At 38.1% G+C, this 20,966-nt stretch overlaps 1 protein-coding gene across 1 annotated transcript; it reads right to left on the bottom strand.

Moving 5' to 3' along the window:
• Window positions 1-5,588: 5,588 nt before the first annotated feature.
• Window positions 5,589-16,763, bottom strand: ccdc92ba (coiled-coil domain containing 92Ba). Its single transcript, XM_061720307.1, has 4 exons — window positions 16,505-16,763; window positions 15,326-15,466; window positions 10,105-10,152; window positions 5,589-7,065 (listed from the first exon to the last, which is right to left on the bottom strand). Exons 2-4 carry the CDS (start codon window positions 15,456-15,458, stop codon window positions 6,353-6,355), a joined length of 894 nt encoding a protein of 297 aa, XP_061576291.1. The 5' UTR covers window positions 15,459-15,466; window positions 16,505-16,763; the 3' UTR covers window positions 5,589-6,352.
• Between the last annotated feature and the right edge of the window lie 4,203 nt (window positions 16,764-20,966).

Genomic DNA, 20,966 nt, shown 5'->3' with positions numbered 1-20,966 from the left:
TTGCGTGGCTCTACGGAAAGCCACATGCGCCAAATCGTTGTGATCAGACTCCTCTTTTTTATCTTTAATATCCTGTGAATACCTTCTGTACTGTAAGACACAAATCTAGTAATCCAGAATAAAACTAAAAACGATGCTTGAGCAGAAAACCGAAGCTGCAGTGAGACTGCGTTTGACACACTGACCCTTGACACAGGGTACTTACATCAAAGGGCGTAGGTTTGCATAGGGACAGTAGGGACATAACACTACCAACTTTTCAGGAGGCTCAAATTGTCCCTACCAACTTTTAAGCAACCTTATTTGCATTATATAATGAGTTCAGATATATAGGTAATTTAGATTGTCTTCCCAAATGTTGTAAGGATAGAATTGACCCTACCATTATTAAGTGAATTATTTTCATTATGTTCAGACTTACATTTACCCCTTTTCACTTGCTGAATTTGCCGTTTTTTTTCCCCTCAAACGCACGTTTGATTGGCTGATGACTTGACCATTTTTTCCATAATTGCTCAACCCACTGATGCATTTTAGAGATGAAAATAAGGGAAAAGAAGGTGAAAGAGACAACCAATTAAAGCGATGTATTACTCTTGTGGAAAAGGACAATGGAGGCTAACATGTAGTTCCATATATAGGTTAAGTAGTAGGTAAGAGACTATTAATACGTTTGTATTTATTGTGTATGTTAATATAATTTAAGTTATGTTCAAATATTGCAATTTAAATTGCTAATAAAATCCTGGAATATTCTGGAAGTTTTCAAAATGTTTCTTTAGTAGTTTTTGAAAACAAAGGTTGAATCAAACCGTGTATCAGGTGAACCAATACACATGAAAGTTAGTATAAGTCGATACAGATTTATTTTGCATTGATCATTTAGCCTATCAATGAATTAGGTTCATATTCGTGACAAATGTATCCCTGACCCCCGTTCACCCAATCTGTTTGGTCTTATTAATGTCCCGTCCCCAGCAAAAAGTGAACATGCAGGTTATGCTGTTATATCGTCCCTACCAATGTTGAGACCAAACCTACGCCCTTGCTTACATCAAAGGCCTGTGCAGAACTGTTGGTCCAGTCAAGATGAAGTCAGTGTCTATTTGATACATTCAACAGAAAATGTAGCGGAAAAAAAAATACTTGTTGTGTTTTTATTGTTTTTATTACATACATGTTAGTATAAGTAACACTAAAAACACAATAGACTGGACAAAGTGACCCTCTTGAGGTCGTGACCTATTAGGATTATTTAATAATCCCACTTTGTACATTGCAACTCTTATAAATTAAAGTTTCCACCTGAATTTCTGCTGATAAACTTAATATCTGGTCACCTTTTAGAGACAATTAAATATAGTTAAACTATAATGTCTTTAAAGCAAATGATGCATTAATGTTTGTTCTTGGTTGTTAATCTGCCATCCATAACGCAGTTTGAATAACCAGCTCATAATGTTAACCTGTAATATTATTCACTGAAACATTATTACAATATATAGTAAATTAACTAAGTCACCTCATGGAGTATTTGAGAGGACCGGCATTTGTCTTAAACAGTGAATCCTGGAGTCATTTTGAGAATAGGAATTTATGAAATCAACTTGCTCTGATTAAAAAGCTACTTTCAAAGATTATATTTAGTAAATGCTGAGAGATCATTGCTGTCTACTATACCAAAGCTACAGCTTAACTAAAACCTTCAATATAATTCTTTAGTCACCCTTCAGCAGATCAAAAGGATGTTATATATTTTTTCATATTGAATCAGTCATTTGAAAAATTTCAAGTATTTAAAAGGGGTTGGGGATCTGTTGTATGTCAATGATTTTGACTGGGATCCAGTGGTGTTATCTAGACTACATCCAAAAGAATGTCTTTGTTACAATAGGAAAATGTGAGCTTTAATGACTAAACTTTAATGATCAGCTTTAAGAGGTTTCACAAAACCATGGCATTTACCAATTTTGAATCAGCCATTTTAAGAAAAATACCTCTATTGTTATTCCCTACTAGTTGAAACAGATATGGAGTTGATATCATTTATTGAGTTGGTATTTGGCAGCTGTTTGATTGGAGCTACCAATATGATGCCGTTGGGCATCTTGGTGCAAGTGGAGGAGACTTCAATAAGCCTGAAAACAAACCTACATACATCGGAAACAGAAATAGCAAAACTCTCATGTGTGGCCAAATGGAGAAAAATTACGCAGATTGTCCTAGATCTTTTCCTTGATGGAAAAAAAAGCCCCTTCACCAGAGAAAGTAGGTATATTGTCATAATCTACACTCGAGACACCTTCACAAATGTCAATGTAGAGCATTAATAAAAAAAAGTGCAAGTCACTGTTAACATTTAGGAACACAAGTGTCATATTTTTGTAAAAATCTACATTTTAATCACATCTTTATTGTTGTATTTAAAATCCATTGTTATGGTGAATCGACTCCGTCACAGTAATACTGGGAAATGTAGTTGAGGTGCTTCAAGGCATTTTGCCTCTTATTATAAAACAGTGATTGTACATTTCTATTTCATTTCATCAATATCAGACTTTTATGTAAGAGCAAATACTGAAAGATAACTTTTTACGCCATGACTTCACACAGATGGCTATTAGAAACTTTTACTGACAACAACAAAGTAACTGACAGACTCGACTCAACACCTCGATTTTATTCCTTTTTTTTTTTTTTAAACAACAGATCAGTCTAGGAAGTCAGCACAGTACATGTGGTGATCAGTCAACACTTTTCCTCTCACTAGTGGACCGAAAACATACAACAGCCCAGAGCGACATCTCTGCATTTCATATTCGGGTTCCACACAGCATTATTGCCAGAACCCAAACACATGTCAAACAAGATGCTTTATGATGCAAAATTATCTTGTTTGACCTCAAATAGGATTGAAAATATCAACAAGACCTGCATGTGAGAAAATGACAGACAAAGCTGCTGCTGACACCTGGCTCGACTTTTATAAGGATTATTGTACCATCAGAGTTTAGAGATGGAGGAATAAATTATAATTACGTTTACTATTGTTATCTCTGTGTGCTCTGGTATGATCTGAAAAAAAATATATATAAAAAGCTAACTAGGCAGTGAACATTGGCTTACTATAACTATAACACATCTTTGTCGCACTGCTTGTCCTCAGTATAATCCCAGCAGTCAGCATCTTTGGCATTTTAAGTTTTCCTCCAAGCAGACAAATGAGTCAGCAAAGATGCAAACAGCAGCCAAAATACCAGACTATGGATCATCTGCAGTAATGTGAGATGAAATGGAGATAAAATGTGGATTGAGGGTTTGAAATTGACTCCCTGCTTAACGGTCTAAATGCAGCATACTATTACTAGAATAGATTAACAACAGTCCAGTTATAATCAACAAACAAAACTCCAAATATCAAACTATCTGTCACTATAGTAAGTTCATATATTAAGAAATACAAAATAAAAAAGTTAACAATGATAAAACTCTTATTTTATGACCTCAAGTGTCCTCAAACTGACTGATATGACCTACCACTAATCATTTATTGATGTATTGCTCTACTGACGACATACTTGGGAACCACGATGCATAACTTTTAACCAGTAGCTCAGAGGGCAAGAAATTGCTCACAGTAACTAATCACAGTTGAAGTCAGTCTTGAAGGAAGACTCATGTCAGAGACTCTGACTGCTGCCCAGTTAATTACAGACTAACTGACAAATCTCAGAGTAAAAGCCCAAAGTGAACGTATAGCAAACATTTATATGTAAATCCCAAATAAAGTCTTGTTATAAAAAATTTTGAGTATAGAAATGTGTAGTCTCTACATAGTGCTGCTCCTTTCTTTGTATACCTACAGATACTAGATTATAAGGCAGTAATTACAGTGGGATAATCAATACACAACAGCAAATTCCTCATGGGTGCTGACATATGCAATAACTGCAAAAAAATGTATTTCCTACATTCAAATAGGGTCAATTGAAATTTAATTTAAATACCTTTCTTGTATCTTCATGTTATATTTTTAGTATAACACTAGGGGCCACCACTTCATGAGTTTAGTAACAGAGGGCCACACACATACACACACACACACACACTCCCTGCTGAGCGTGCCATCCTGTTCTCTTTGCACAGCCGCTGCTGTCGTGTGCATTTTGACACATTTAGAGTTTGTAACATGCTAAACACAGACATGCAACACACCGACCCTTAAGTCCTCCAGGACCCCACTCAAGTCAAAGTCCAAAGTCTACAGTTAAATCTTTTTGTTTTCCTGAGGTGAAAAGAAACCCAACAGAACCTCTAAAGAAGAAGCCGTTGTCTGTGTGTCGAGTACACAAACCACACCTGAGTAAAACGCACAACGATCCAACAAGTCAGAACTGATTATGACCTGAAGTTGACCCTTGTTATAAAAAGCTGTTACTTCAAAGAAAGAGACTCAGTGTATCATTTACAAAAACATACAGATCCAGTTTTTCACTTTTTTTTTTGCACACAACCAACACCACGGCTGTCTGACTCTTCTCTGCCCTCACAACAGGCACTGTGGTGCGAACTGAGTTTTAATCTTTGAAAAAATAGTTGATAGCTGATGGACTAATAACTATTTTTTGTAATAGAGTTAAAAGATAACAAAAACAAAACAGAAAGAAATGTCACGAGTTTCAATATCAAGAGTAATATATGTGTGATCAATTTGCATTTACTGTATAATACTGTATATTACATCATGGAATCGATCCCAAGCAGTAAATGTTGAATATGGTAAAAATTAGATGCTTTTTTTTTTTTCCTTTAAATTTGTACTTCTCAGAAAAAAACATGACTAACAGATCATTTTCACAGCTGACATTTTGGTTCATTTGAGCAAGAAAACAATTTTTTCAACTTTGCTTCCTATTTGTAAGACACTATAGTGCATCATACTGTATTATCAACAATTTTTCAATCCAAAAGTTGCAAAACAGTATAAATTGTAAATAAAAGAGAATGCAAAGATCTATAAATATTTCTAACCCTATATATTTAATTTGAAATCCCTCTAAAGACAGCATATGGAATTTTAAACTGAGAATTTTTATATTTTTCTGAAAAATGTCATTATTTTGTTGGAAGAAACTTATTTCAGAGATGTTGGGATTAGCATAGAGACCACTGAAAAAGTAGGTAACAACCAGAATCAAATGTCTGATATCTCCAGTTTCACAGGTCAGCTTTCTATTAAAACTAAAGTATGCTTTTCATAAATCATGGCCTTGTCATCGTCTGACCTAAAGAGCAGATTTGGTTTGTTGACATCGTCTGCACGCATTTCAAAACCTAGGATCTGTGATGGTATGGGGATGTACACGTACATAACTTGTGATTTTAGTTTTATCTAAACTAATATTACTTTTTTACACAGGTTGTGAGTAAATATGCTGCCACAACACCGTTTACGGGGAAAGGCTTTGCTCATTTCAGCAAGATGTCACATTAGAATCGTACAACACCATGGCTCTGCAGAAAAAGAGATTCAAACTAAATTGAATTGGCCTCTCTGCAGTCTCATTTTGCACTATTTGACTATTATGACTGCATTCTGTTCTTATTTACATTTTAGATACAGTATTATCCCAGATTTGTGTGAAAATGTGACTATAAGTTTTGAGTGTGAACTTTTATCTACTAAATATGATCATCAAATGTCTCAGTGTTGAACTCAAAAGTAGTGTGTAGTCAGTTTTTGCTATTCCAAAATCCCACAATGCAATGCACTAACTTGCAAAAAAGGCCTATTTAGAGCTGCAAGCTGTTTCTATTCTGCTTTATTCTATTCATAGTTCAGGAAACATTCCTCCTTGATCAATAACCAGTGTTGCCCCCCTCAAGTATTTTCAGCTGTGACTCAGACACACAAACATGTGGACACATGGAGTGATTTACGGTCGACCTTGAAGGAGTCCAGTTGGTTAGGTCGCACAACGGGCCTGTAGTCCACTTTAAATGTCGTCTACCACGGTCCAACTCACTGTCATCGTAAATAAAACAGGGGCTACTTTGAAATAAGGCTCCACAATGTACAGAGCATTTAACAGCAGTGTAAACAAATCATTTTAATTTCATCCTAAAACTGACATTTGCTTTGCAAGTTATTTTAGGTTATATCAAAGTACGTATTAAAAAAGTATTTATGCTATGTGTGATGTAAATAGAAAGCTAAAACCAATCTTCATATGAATTCAGTCAAGGTGCAGAACAACAGTTAATAGCAGTAACAGTCTGACAGATGATAAATATACAGTGATCACACTGTAGTTAAAAGCAGGCGTCACCTTTATCGCCGTCACCTTTATCACTAATCTGCGTTTGTCTGAGCAGCAGGGGGAGCTGTTGCTGAAGAAACTGCTCTGACTGCTTCACTGTGGGGCTCCACAGGCCCCGCCCCACCTTCATCCTCCTCGTCTTCCCTCTCCAGGCCCAGAGGAGGCTGTCTTTGTGCCACAGTGTGCCTGGAGCGGGTTCTGTGCCTGTGAGGGTGGAGAAAGAGAGCAGGATCCGGCATGGCCGTGGGCTCTGCAGGGCCCAGAACCTTCTCTATGGGCACACACTCACGGCCACGCTCCACTCTCAAAGACGCCCTCATACTCTTGCGTTTGGGCTTGACCACAGGAGAGGAAGGAGAGGCTCCTGATAACAGAGACACAGAGTTCTGCTCGGCCCCGTACTGGGCTCCCTGACTGTTGGCCCTGGCCAGGAGTCCTTGCCTTTGCTGCATCCGCTGGTGGTGCAGTTTCTGCCTGGCGGCATGCAGCTGGAAGGAGAGGTATGCTGCTGCCTCTGTTTGCTTCTGCAGCTCCGTGTTCAGGACAGTTGAGCAGTGGCTGCGGTGTTTAAGCTCATCCAGAAAATGGCGCTCCTTTTCCTTGAGACTGGCTCTGAGGGCTCCCACCAAAACCCCTTTCTGACTCAGCTCCTTACGAAGCTCTCCTAAAGTGCACTCCTTCTCTGCCAGAAGGTTTTCCAGCTCCTGACAGCGGGCTTCCAGGACCTCTTCTTCCTCCAGTAATTCTGACACAGAGAGAGAAAGGCAGAGAGAGACCAGAAATTTACAGTAAATGTCAATTATAAATATTTCAAAGTCTTAAAATGAATGCTTCACACTTAAGTACTTAGATTATGACATACTGTGTACCCAATCCACATGACAAGAGTTTCACATCTCAAAAATAATCCTAATGCTCTTTCCATTGCTGCCTGCAATGCAGAAATACATGGGCACATCCTTATGTACTTATATTCATAGGTTTAGAGGCAGTACATTTGCTCCACCCATATGAATCAAGCCAAGCGTTTGTCTGCCTCACCAGCTCATAATCCTCAACACTTATTAACAAGGAGGGATAACAGGAAATGTCTCAGTCATATTTTATTTGAAATCCTTTGAGAGTAATAACAAGCACCAAGTTTACATACATAGAAATTCCCCATTCTGACTTTATAAGATTTATTTTGACATATTCAATAGACATTAACTCATGAAAACATAAAATGGACAAGTTATGTTATATATCAGGACAAATTTACCACCCTGAGATGTTTTTTTACTTCAGTCGAAGACGCAGTTTACATTCAGGAAACTGAAATGTAGATTTTATAAACATAGATATCTTCGTAAAATATGACCAAAAATGTCACCAGTTCACACTCAAATCTATGTTGAATGTTTACGTCATGTTTGTTGCTTTGCTTTCAAGAGAAGAACTAATACAGATTGAGGGGACGACTGGAAACATTAAACTTCATGGCACAATGTAGACCGGGAGATTACAACAATTAATGATAGAGAAAAGAAATCTGCAGCTGAATTTAACAATAAACTATGATACTGCATTATAATACAATATGATTGCTCTCGTCATTGTTCTCTCCATCTGTCGGTTCCTCTGTATCTTACTTGTTTTTGTCACTCCACAGAGTCCGGGCTGACAGTACAGACCTTCGTTTACTGTGCAGGACAAAAAGCCCAGTGCCTTGCAGTCTCCCATTAAAATAGACCCCACCATGCCATCAGCTAGCAAGGTAGGTGGATCATTCCCAGTAGGGCTAGGAAGTTGAACCATTATTTCAGGTCTTCTCTGTAAACTAAAATCCCTGCCAAGGTCAGGCATAACGCATCATGCTGCTTCTTTTTTTCAGTCTCTTTTTGCCTTTGTAAACAACCTTTTTGCTCTTCCCCAGTTCCCAAAGGAGGGGGAGGTTTGGTTGAAAAGCCCTGAGTCAGTGCAGCAGCCTGCAGGCTGACTGTGCTAGACCTTGCTAAACGAGGAGGAGATTACCTCCATAAAGAACGGCACTGATTCCCTCTCTATAATAAGAACTAGTACAACCTTTCCGTTACCCGCGGTTTTTCTAAAAAGTGGTTTTGAAGCCCCACTTGTAGGGGCTCTGGTCATCTGAGCCTGCTGCAGCTCTGGTTATTTCCAAAATGACCAAATGGGAGGAATTAAGGAACCCGGCAGTTTGTAGGGACATGCCCCACCTTACTTCAGTTACCATAAGCTAGACTTTTATTTGCTTTGCTTAACATATTTTACCATGCTAACCAACTTTACCTTCCATTCATTCTTTTGTAAAAAGTCTAGCCATCTGTGTTTCAGATGTTTCAGTAGAGAAATGGTAAGCCCCTAGACTCGTACGCACAGCAGGTACTGAAAGCTGGCATTTAGTTAAGTATATCACAGTCCAGAAGGATCTTGCAAAAAACTGAGAGGAAGAGTATAGAACAGCATGACTGACTCCGAACATGGATCTGGGGGAATCTGTGGATTCAAATAAAGCCTCATATATCCGGATCAGAAAGATGAGCGGTCCGACCCTGACGGTACAGCTTTTGATGCTAAGAACTTTGGTCTGTGTGTATGCTCTCATGTACAGGATAGATATAAACTTGTGAATAAATGAATAACCTGTTTAAACAATGTTTTATTCCTACATTCGGATTTGATTCCTGAGAGCTTGAAATCCAGGACACCAAAGTCTGCCAACTGCAGGAATTCCCATATCAGAGTTGAAAATTGTGATGACTTTTTTTTCATACTTTGCATTGGATTCATTTTTCAAAACCAGAGGTCTTGGTCTTGTTGAAGGTTGGATGACCCTTTCAGATGAATAGAGATCTGGTGATACATAGTTTTTTTTTCTGTCTTTGTAACTCCCCATCAGAATTTCTCATCTTTTCTATCAACTTTTTTTTCTTACTTTTCCAAATTTCATTTCCTCTCCCTCTTTTCTTCCAGGATAGATCACCTGAAATCTGATACATGTCAGGTTTTCTGTCACCCATGACTGCATCTGCACTGAGCTCATGCACCAAGTATATACCGTGTAATATTCTTCCATAATCCTCAACCCCACCCTGGCGTCTGTATTATAACTTGCTCATGTGGTCTCCTGATCGCTTTTCTCTCCACCTAACGTTGCCTCTTTCTTTCCATCCCTTCCTCTCTCTTTTACAGGCTCTATGTCTCAGCAAAGTCTGTAAACAGACACTCCCGCTGGGGCCGTAAGGAGAAACAAGAGCAGTAAAAAGAGGATGGATCAATCTGCGAGGGCGGGGGCTGTGCTGTATTGATGGATTGAGGGTTAACCTGCGCTGGAAAAAGAGATGGGATCTAATGGCTGTGTAATGCAGCCAAGCCCAGCTGCCTCTCTCTTACTCTGAGCAAGCAAACACACAAACATTTACCCGGCCTTTGGACTGCTCCTTCGCTTTGTGTCCAATTCCCTTTGACAAAATAGTGATGATCTCTGGGTTTGTGCAGTCATGAGCTGAGCCTTTTTGCTTTTTGCAGACACTTGCCACTGCTCATGTGTGTGATGACAGAAACGAGGGCAGACCGTGGCCGATGAGCATCTGTCCTCCGGGGGTGGGAGGGTGGAAAGTCAGTGGAATGTGCCCACAGAGGTGGCTGACTGGAGGCTGAGGCTGAGCGCGGTGAGGACAAACTAGCCCGGCAAGATGTGAACATGAGTTTGTCTAAACATCTCCAAAGTCAAACAGCTGATGAAAGCTTGATGAAGCATGAATATGTGTTTATTTTTGCATACCTATCTGGCTCCTGCCTGGAGGCTGTAACTTCAGGTCAGTTGTCAGTTCTGCAAAATACAAAGAAGACAAACATATCATCAGTTAGAGATTAAACATAAGCAGCAAACAACTCTCAAATGTCGTGTTAAAAAAGATTTTCTGTTGCTTTTGCTTGTTAATATAGAAGCTCGATGTGGTTTCAAGCACACTGACAGTAAGCTACTGCATAATTCATGAGACAAAATCTGAAACTTTACATCAAACACTGGGCACCAGAGACTTGGCCAATGATGCTACAGAAGACGACTGTGGAAAAACAGTAGTTCTGCTGAGCTCTGCATCCCTGGGAGAAACTACAACATATCTGAATACTGTGACTGGCTGTGCTTTCTCTCTCTCTCTCTCTCTCTCTCTCTCTCACACACGCAAAATAGCTGAGTGGTCAGATAAAGTAAAAAACTTGATCCCTTCAATCAACAGATCGGATGTTTCTGTTATTCTATCAGGGACATCTTACTGCCAGGGTTTAGGTCTGCGTGGGTCACTGCAAATCAAGCTATTTTCTGATTTCAAAACACTTCTTTCCTAATGTGAGTGGCTTGTTTCTGGACTGAGACAATAATGTCCCCATCTACAGGGAACGATTGATTTAAAGAGTATGAGTAAGATATGACGCATAGTTTGTGGCCGACAGTCACCAAAAATCAGCTTAACCTGACACCAATGGGAGATTGATAGTGGGCTGAAATGCTAGACTTCCCTCTGCAGCAGAGTTTCAACCCTTCAGTAGAGTCAGTAGAGTGCAACATGGTTCCTTCACAGTTCAAGGCACTGGAAATGAACTTGCGTGACCTTATTCATGTTGCGTTTATTTAAATGAGCTTTTTATTGAACCTTTAGGCCGTGATGTCGTTGAATTTGGGAAAGTACAACATGTGCACAAAATAAATGATGGATTTGTGGAACCTGGGTCAAAGTAATTTTCTGAAAGAAAAATTATAAGAAAAAAAACTCATAGCTTAACTCCTGCCTAAAAAGCCAAAAAGATAAAGACTGACAAGGTAGCAATAAAACATGTTTATGTTTCATTGTTATCTATATTCAATTGTAACATTGTTTTATGTCATTACAGATTTTCTAAGACATTTTTTTCCTGTGTGCAGGATTATATTTTTTGATTTCAGATGTTCTCAGATTGTTTCTAAAAAGATGAATGGGAAGTATATTGTCCATTGTATTCAATAGTAGTATTTGTCTCCCTTATAAATAGTGCTGTATGACACTGTACAGCTGATTGTAGGGGTTTTGTTTATAGTTGTATGTATGTATTTGGAGCCTTAATTCTGAATAATAAAACATTGGCAAGGATGTTATTTCATTACTTTATATTATATATATATATATATATATATATATATTTATATATATATATATATTATATTATAATATGTGACAACAGAGAATTGATGTTTATTTTACATCAGTTGAATGCAGCACAGATGAAGCATCAGCCTGGTTTGTATGTGTTGCTCAGACATGGGCGGTCTATATTCAAGCAAAGCGTGTCTGTCATGGGTGTGGTGTCCACTGCTGCTCGTGTCTGGGCTGTCACTCCATCGCAGGGTTGATTCAGGGTGACCTGACTACAGCAGCCAAATCTCTGCATTCAGCTTCTATGTTGCACACTTCCACACAGCAGTAGGAGTGGAGATTTGATTATTTCAAAGTCTTTCTTTAATCAAGCCTGCTGCAATCACGGGTTCAACTGAATACTTTACTCCATTAAGTTGTTCATTTTCACATAAGTCCAAAGAAGGGAAAAAAAATAAGTGGAACATTTTGATAGCAAAACGTGTATGCATTATCATTGGATTATTTTTGCCAATTTGGGGTAATTTCATCATGTAAACATTTGCATATATTTTCAAATGAACCTTTGCAAGTTTAGAAATTATTTTAATCAGTCACGACCCTGGGCACATTAGCTATTTCTAGTCTTCTTTTTTTCTCCTTGTGATCTCCAAGTCACACCCTTTTCCCTTCCCTCTGCAGTCAGCATAACACGCCTACACATGCAGCTGGCATGAAGAGAGAAAGACAGAGAGGGTGGAAAGGGGACAGTAGGAAAAAAAACAAAGAAAAGAAGGAGAGCAGAAAGCAAGAAAGAGAGTTCGGGCATAGAGCAACCTTCCAGCTCCAGAGAGAGAAACTGTCACTGTAATCACTGGTTAAATACTGAGCCACGCCTGCCTAATGAGGAAGATTGTAAGAGATTTACCTATCTAGTAATAATCCTTATGCACGTTTTCCACAAAGTCTAGATGAAAGCAAGTGTATCACAGGAAGCTGATTATAAGAAATAATCAATAGTAAAAAAAAAAAAAAAACAAGAATCACTCAGTTCATTGCAACATCCACTGTGCGATATGCTTTGTCAGGTGGTCTTATCTCCCGCTGCCTAACTGAGCAATCAGGGTTTACTGTTTGATCGATTCTACCTTGAACTCTGCAAAGATATGCCCCTGAAGGGCACAAACACCACACACAATAAGCGCATAATATCAGAGAAAGAGGCCCAATTTCAAAAAGTGATTTAGGTTGTAGCTCAAGGAGACAGCAGCACAAGAGCCTTTTATGTGGATGAGGAAACTCCACAGGTTCAGAACAATAACACAAAAGGTCAGCAGTGCAAAGGCAGAGCTAATATGCCCAACAGCATCGTCAGCTCAACCTTGCAGTAACCTTCCAGGCAATATATTAGTGAGCTGGCAACAAGAACATATTGCACCTGCATAACTCTGCATTAACGGATCTGTTTCATTTGTTTAAGCCTTTATATTTTTACACTACAAACATACAGAATTATTTCCAGTTATACAAGTTATGCACTGGTGAAAATGTTCATGGCAGACATTGAAATCTGCCGAGGGTTACATGGAATTCCGAGCTTTCTGCAGATCTCTGCAGACGGTCTTAGAATCAACTGCAACTTGTTCATTGTTCATGCAACTTCATGATGTCTCGGGAAAAGAAAATAGTCTCCTACTAGAAATCGTCTAAGTTAACAAAAAGCACAATATACTGTATTTTCTGACAAAAAAGCATAACTTTACTAACAATTACATTACAACTTGAGAACCATTCCCTTTCTTGTAAAGGGTTTATAGTAAGCAGTTGATCTTTTTGAGCATGAGAAAGACATGGGAAAAAAAATATGGATTTTCCACTTTTGCATAAGAGGAAAAATAAGCTTTAAAGAGGTTAATCAAAAACAAGAAAAAAAAAAGTTTTCATTGAGTTAATCACAATTATACCCCTGCATATGCAACTCCACAGACACCTCTGAGGAATGTGGAAATTATAGGCTGCATTTCAAACAATGCGGGGAGCAACGTCACGACACCAGATGCTGCAGGAAGGTCACTGATTTGCATTTATTAATTTTTTACATGAGTTCTGGGGAAGAAAGGCGTTTGTTGAAACTGCGAAAATGGAGTGCAACTCTCCAGGGGCTTGACTACTGATATCTAATTTTCATAAAACAAAGTCAGTACGGTGGTTTAGTGGTTAGCACTGTCTGGTTGTTTGTGGGGACTGCGGGTGGAAACTAGCATTTCTGCCAAACCCGGTGTATTTACACTGCTTAATGTAGTGTACATTAATATGCATTGTCCCCTCTAAATAAACTTTGAAACTTTGAAACTTGGCTGTCTGAAGGTTTGGTTCCACATACACTAAAATCTGTGTGGCTTCCCTCTGTATTTACAGTGGGAGACCCCGGGGAGACAAAAGAAGAGGATCAAGTGACAAGAAAATAGGGGGTGGAAATGCTGTCTCTGTTTGAGCTGTCATTAAATACACACGCACATACGCACACACACACACACACACACACACGCAAACACACGCACACACACAAACTATAATCACAACACCCAGCTGCACTGACCAGATGTGACATGCAGCTGAACTACAAAATGATAGAGAGGGTCGTTTTCAGCACAACTGGTCACACTGGCTCTGAGCCATCTATCTCCCTCTCTGTGCCACACACAAACCCAGATACACAGATTCACAAACAAACACACACCCTTCCCCCCTTGTCTTCTGTATTTGTGCACAACAATCCCTTTCATATGGATTACTGGGGTTATAGGATTTTTTGTATACATTTTTCTCTGTATGTCTTTTTTCTATTAATAGGGACAAAAACAAAAAAAAAACTGTTAAAACACCCAGATAATCCAGATATTAGTTCTTTCAGGGTTAAGGGCATATTTTAAGGTTGATTTACTGTCATGTTTAGGTTAGGATGAGAATAAGGTTTGACATTAGAAATAAATTGTCCAAGGGAACAAATTGAAATAAAGGAAACATCCTCACAAGAATGGTTATTGTGTGAAATCACATGGGCACGCGTGCCTGATTTAATGGAAGGCATATCCCATTAAACCCCAGATAGGAAATGATGTCATCTACAGGAATTGTGGCATGACATCACCATATAGGCAGTGTCTGGGTTTGACAGATGACAGTATCCACTCACTAATGAACAATAAGCATTACACATGTGGCATCAACTGTTTTTTTCTTAGAAAAAAGTGCCTTAGACTGTTCTTCTTTCCAATTCCTGTGGTTGTTCAAAATCCTACAAAAGCCCTCCTATGACTGTAAAGGGTCAATTAGAGGACTCCTTGCTGCTTAACAAAAAGCTACAGCAGCCAAAAAGAAAATTAAAGAAATACAAGAGGGTTAGCTGAAAGGTTCCCTCCCTTAAACGTAAGATCGTTCCTACTGAGTTAACATTTCAATAAACAGCATAATTTCTTCATCTGGTTCTGAATTGTCAAATGAGAATATTTGGTATTTTCTTTCTCCTAGATGATAGCATGGTAAACATGTTTTAGAATTGGTCTTTATGTTTTGTAGACTCTCCTCAAGCTAAGAAAACCTAATTTGGGGCCTTTATTCTATTCGCACATGACATTTTAGAGCCCAAACACAGTTGCAAAAATGTTGTTTTACAGGTTTCTACTCTCTGTACTTCTGGTTAGTACGCAAAGTGCCTTTTGTTGTCACAGGGGTTTGTGCTCGGAATATAAAGCTGGCTTAATGTAATCCACTCTGATCTCTTTGAAGTAATAAAATACATTATAAATATTTAGTCTCCAGTGTTACAACACTCAAAGTAAAAGCCCATAGCATGCAGAAGAATGGTCTGATCATTAGCTCCTTACTCACCTGTGCATCGTTTCTGCAGGGAGAGGATCTCCACATGGAGGCCGTGGAGCAAAGTGAGGTGCTCCTGTCTGAGGAACTCTATGCTCCTCTCTACGCTCTCAATCTGCAGAGAGAGACCCCCCTCTTCACCCATGGTCAAGTCTGCAGAAACAAAAAGCATGGAATCAGGAGACAGTCCTATCTATGTTTAAGACCGCCGCTTTTGGAACTTCTGAAGGCTGATTTATGGTTCCGCGTTACCAGTACTCGAGTTGTAAAATAAAATCAGGGGGGATGGTGGATTTTATCATATGGGGACAGATAATTTGTGCTGATTACAAATAATATAATATATTACAAATAATAGCACTGACCAAAACAATGACATGAAAGAATTACATAGCAGCAGTTAAATGCAGCCTTCTGTAAGCTTTAAATATCCACTGGGCTTACATCAAATACATCAAAACACAACAATAAAAAACAGTTTTTTGAACTTATCAATATGACTCTGTCCTTCACAGGATAAGTAAAATGGATCACTGCAAAAACTCAAAATCTTAACAAGAATATTTGTCTTATTTCTAGTTAAAATGTCTCATTTTAGTAAAAAAAAATCTCATTACACTTAAAACAAGACTCATCACTGGAAAAAACAACAATTTTCACCTGTTTCAAGTAGATTTTCACTTGAAATAAGTAGAAAAATCTGCCAGTGGAACAAGTTTTTTTTTGCTTGTAATAAGAAGATAAAATCTTGTCCCAGTGGCAGATTTTTCTACTTATTTAAAGTGAAAATTTACTTGAAACAGGTGAAAATGGTCAAATAAGTTATTTTTCTGGTGTTATTTTTCTGGTGATGACTCTAAATGTTGAAATAGCAGTAAAACCACATTCATTGATGAAATGACATAAGGGATGAAAAGGGGGGATGGCAGTTTTACAGGAGGGATGATTTGGACCGTTTTTATTTCAGGGGGGGATGCCGTCCCCCCTCATCCCCCCTCAACTCCAGTACTGCGCGTTACACCAATGCAGAGCCTACGGCGTAGGCTACGCCGTCGATTTAACGCGCAACCATAATTCAAGCTGAGGTCATGAATGAGGTGTGGAGGAGAGGAAAGAACAGAAGCTGCAGCCAAATCAAACAACAAAGATAACATTTAAAGAGGATATGTCAACTAAACAGTATGTTCTTACCTTCAAATTGGTGTTAAGAATAAGAATTTAGGAAATATGATTTGCAAGTGTTATAAAACATCCCCCAATCCAGGCATAGTGCTCTCTCTCCAGAGCTGGATCTGATGTTCAGAAAATCCCCTTTTATCTGAAGCATCAAAGTGCTCCTCAGCAGCATGTGACTGTTTAATCAGAGGACGAAGAGGCAGGATCGCTGCTGCGAGAAAAAATGCAAAACCAGTGTGATGCGTGGCACCGTGGCGACCTGACAAAACCCGCTCCTCGCTGCAACATCTGCGTCTGCGAGCATCAATGGAGAGAAGACGAGTGGAAATGGGTCGATGGGAGGACTCGCGGGGGCATCGCGCCGTCCAGTCCTTTTCTTTTCTTTTCTTTCTTTCTAACGTACGCCACTCTCCTTCCTGGCTCCAGGGCTGAAACGTCCGACTGCTGGATGAGATGAGAAATGATGAAAACAAGCCATCGTGATCAGAACACGCGAGAACATCGTAGGACGGAAGGACCAGCCCCTCATACGTAAACATCATGGATGTATTATATTAACATTAAACAAGGTCAATACGCCAGAGCTGAGACTACAATTGCTCCTAAAGGTAAAAATTGTAATATTCCAAGGTTGAATCCTACGACGGAGTATTAGGGCCAAACTAAGACAAAAAAAATTTGGAAATTACGAGAATAAAGTCATAATATAATGAGAATAAAGTCGTAATATTACGAGAATAAAGTCGTAATGTTGCGAGAATAAAGTCGTAATAGAATAAAGTCGTAAAATTACGAGAATAAAGTCGTAATATTATGAGAATATAATTTATGAGAACTCTAACAGGAAGAGCTTCTTCTCCCTGTGTTAAAATGAGGAATATTGAGCATCTTGTGAAGTTATATTTATATATTTATAATATATTACGACTTTATTCTCGTAATATTATGACTTTATACTCGTAATTTTACGACTTTATTCTCGTAATATTATGACTTTATTCTCGTAATTCTACGACTTTATTCTCATTACATTATTACTTTATTCTCGTAATTTCCTTTTTTTGTTTTTTTGTTTGGCCCTAATACTCCGTCGTAGAATCCTGATGACATATATGTTGGTAATATTTGCCCTTTACTAAGTGATAAAGCTACGAATCATTGGATTAGGTATATTATACAGAGAGATATTGTTTCTGAACCTGCAGCAATTTTCTATTGGAATCATTTATATATATAATTTATATAATATAGATTGGAAAAACACATGGGTCTTGTCAAGAAAATGTATTATTACAAACAAAATAAGAGAAGGTACTTTTAAAATACTTCATAGATGCTATCCAGTCAACACCAATCTTGTTAAATATAAGATAAACATTGACGCACTCTGTTCTTTTTGTTGAGCATTCAACATGTACTATTTGGTGTATCAAAAAATGATATGATAAGCCCAGACTTTTCTGTATATATCTGTCAATAATAAAAAGAAAAAAAACTGATGAGGGAGCAAAACGTGCAGAAAGAGGGTCCAGGAGACTTCTAAATGTGTTTTTGTGTCTTCTGCAGCAAATAAATGCAGAAAAACAAAAGTGCTGAGACTAGAACAAATACAAAACTTTACTTTCACAAAATAAAAAATAAAAATTATTCAAAAATGAAAACATATTTTTAAAATGACGGTACTTCAAACCAGTCAGGTCGTCTGTGATTATGGGCTGTATGCACCATTGATCTTGGGCTGAAGCCTGAATTATGGTTCTGCGTTAAATCGACGCAGAGCCCTCGCCGCAGGGTACGGCGTAGCCTACGGCGTAGGGTACGCCGTAGGCTCTGCGTGGGTGTAACGCGGAACCATAAATCAGCCTTGATGGGAGTCATTTCAGCACCATGGACAGATTCATAACCAGCTCAACTATTTTTCAACATGCAGCCTGCAGACTTAATGGAGAGCCTCGGGAGCTCGGCATATGGAGAGTGGTTCTGAGATCATTTGTCAGTGAAAATAATACTCAAGACTGTAAAATATAACATTTGAACTGCTGGTTTATTGAATATAAAGAGGGGGTGGACATCAGAATCAGAATTAAGAATCAGAATCATGTTTATTTGGCCAAATCAGGTCAAACAAGACAAGGAATTTGACTCGGTTATTTTCACTAACTGTACAGTAAATAGGCAAATGGCAGCTCTTATTAACATATATACTGTACAATTAAAAAAAAAGAAGCTTGATACATACACATGCAGCACCCCAAACAAATTGGAAAAAGCCCAGGTTCAATCTTATAAAGACCACTTTAAATTAGACATGACACCATTTCAACATCAAGCGGCTAAGTGAACACATCATAAAAAGATGAGAATGAGACATGGCCCAGAAAAAGTGACCAGCTGTTACAAGCCCTAGCCTGAGCCAGCCTCACTGAGCCAGAAATAGAAAAAAAAAATTTCTAAAGTCAAACCCTGAATTTGGTCTTACCTTTTGTAATTCACCAACAAATTTCAGAATAAAACTTCCCTTCCTTTAACATTGAGTTGCTTTTTCCCATCCCACATCTGTCTTTTATATGTTTTTGCCCATTAAGCTTGTTCCAATGACAATGGCAGCTCGTCTTCTACTTGCTTGCCTACAACAAAAGTCACATGCACACGAGTATGCATAGGGATGGAGTCCACCTAACTTCCACAGAAATAAGCAGAAGCCCAATTGATTGGTAGGAAGATCCATCAATCATTTTCCCATACCAGAATAAATTGGTTTGATGTGTTGTTTTTTTTACAGTTGTCCCAACCAAAGATTACAGATAGGTTTCATATTAAACTCAGAACACTTACCTTATTTTATCTAAAATTAAAAATGATCTTAATTAATGAAAGATGCTTCTTGAAAGATTGCTTACTACATGTTTAACTAATACACCCACAAAAACCAGACCCCCATCCCAGTTAAGAAACACTAATCACGGAGCAAAATGTTTAAAGAATAGAAAATACAACTCAATTCTTAAGAGAAGTTTGGATATCAACCATGAAAAAAGAGATGAATGAGTGTATCCGTTATGGTTTATTAGAATAAATGCATAAAAACCTAATGAATGCTGAAACTCAGAAATTGTTGATAATTGGGGCAAAAAGGGCCAACAAAAGTGTTTGCAAATAAAATGTAGGATTTGACAGCAATCAGCATTATGGCTAATTTATTTATTTTTTCATTCTGCTGAAAGTCTGTCTGTCCTTATTTTGTTATGATTTCACATTTTAAAATCCAGCTGATCTGTCTTCCTCATGTTTTTTTCCTTTGTGGACCCTAAAACACCAACTGTGGGTGAGAGGTTTGTAGTCTGACCTCTTCAGCAACTTAACCTTTCTACGGAGCTGTGTTGTTTAATGATGTGCAGAATATGGCTTGTATTTGCAGCTTCCAGAGGTATTAAAAGAGTAGGTTGCAGCAACAAGACCTGGGTACCTTGCAGTCTGTTACAAACCCCCCAGTATACCAAACTATTCTAAAGTAAAATGTGAGGCCACTGCCTGTAATAGTTTGGCTAAAACCACTGTAAGTCACCAAGCACAAACCAAAGTCTACGAAAAATGTAGAGTAGCATGAAGCAATCACTTTAAGATATTGCAGCTACAGTAAATGTGGATCTACAAGCCGCTAAAACGATGGGTACGGACTGTTAAAAATAAATAAAAAAAAGATATTGTGCGTGGTTTATTATTTATTTTAATTATGTCCTAAAATGTAAAATCTCAGTATTTTTTCATGACAGTGCAATACATAGTTGGCAGGGTTATTTAACTTGATCACTCATCTATTTTAAATCATATTATATTTAAGTGCCACATCCACTCCAGCATACTGTATCAAACCTCTGAAGTCACTCAAGCACATTAAGACTCAAAAAGTTTATTTTCATATACACAGGAAAAAAATATTAAAACCATGTAGATTCTTACTCCCTTCACCTCAGTAGCCTGAAAATGAATGCAGCTTCTCGTCCAGCAATAACAGCAGTCAGGTCAACATGAGCCAGAACACATAACTTGTTTCTCTGATTTTTAATGTCGCATTTTAAATATTCATAATATAAACATACAAACTGGAAATTGAATTACAAAACAGTTTCTGTCACATTGAAAATGCAAAAACTGTTATATTTACACCATTAACTTTAACTGTATGACAGTATGTGACAGTATTAGCCGAGCGTTGTGAAAACTAATAGGCTAGTTCTCAGAAGTTGGTCTGAATATTTCAGGGTTCTCCCTTAAAGACGGGGTCATAGATCCTCAAAAGCAGCACAGGGTCAAGTCTGATTGCTTATTACAACCCAAGAGCAGGACATGGGGGTTGGGAATGACAGTACATGGATGTATGAAGGAGGACATATTTCAGTTTGTTGGTTGTGACGAAAAAAATGGGTTCTTTCTTGTTTCTGTGCATGCTGAGGTCTATGAGGCAGTTTCAAAACAT

Source organism: Cololabis saira, chromosome 4, assembly GCF_033807715.1.
Source record: "Cololabis saira isolate AMF1-May2022 chromosome 4, fColSai1.1, whole genome shotgun sequence".
NCBI classification, from domain to species: Eukaryota; Metazoa; Chordata; class Actinopteri; order Beloniformes; family Belonidae; genus Cololabis; species Cololabis saira.
Note: the sequence above shows the minus strand (reverse complement) of the source record. Positions and strands in the feature narration are given on the sequence as shown.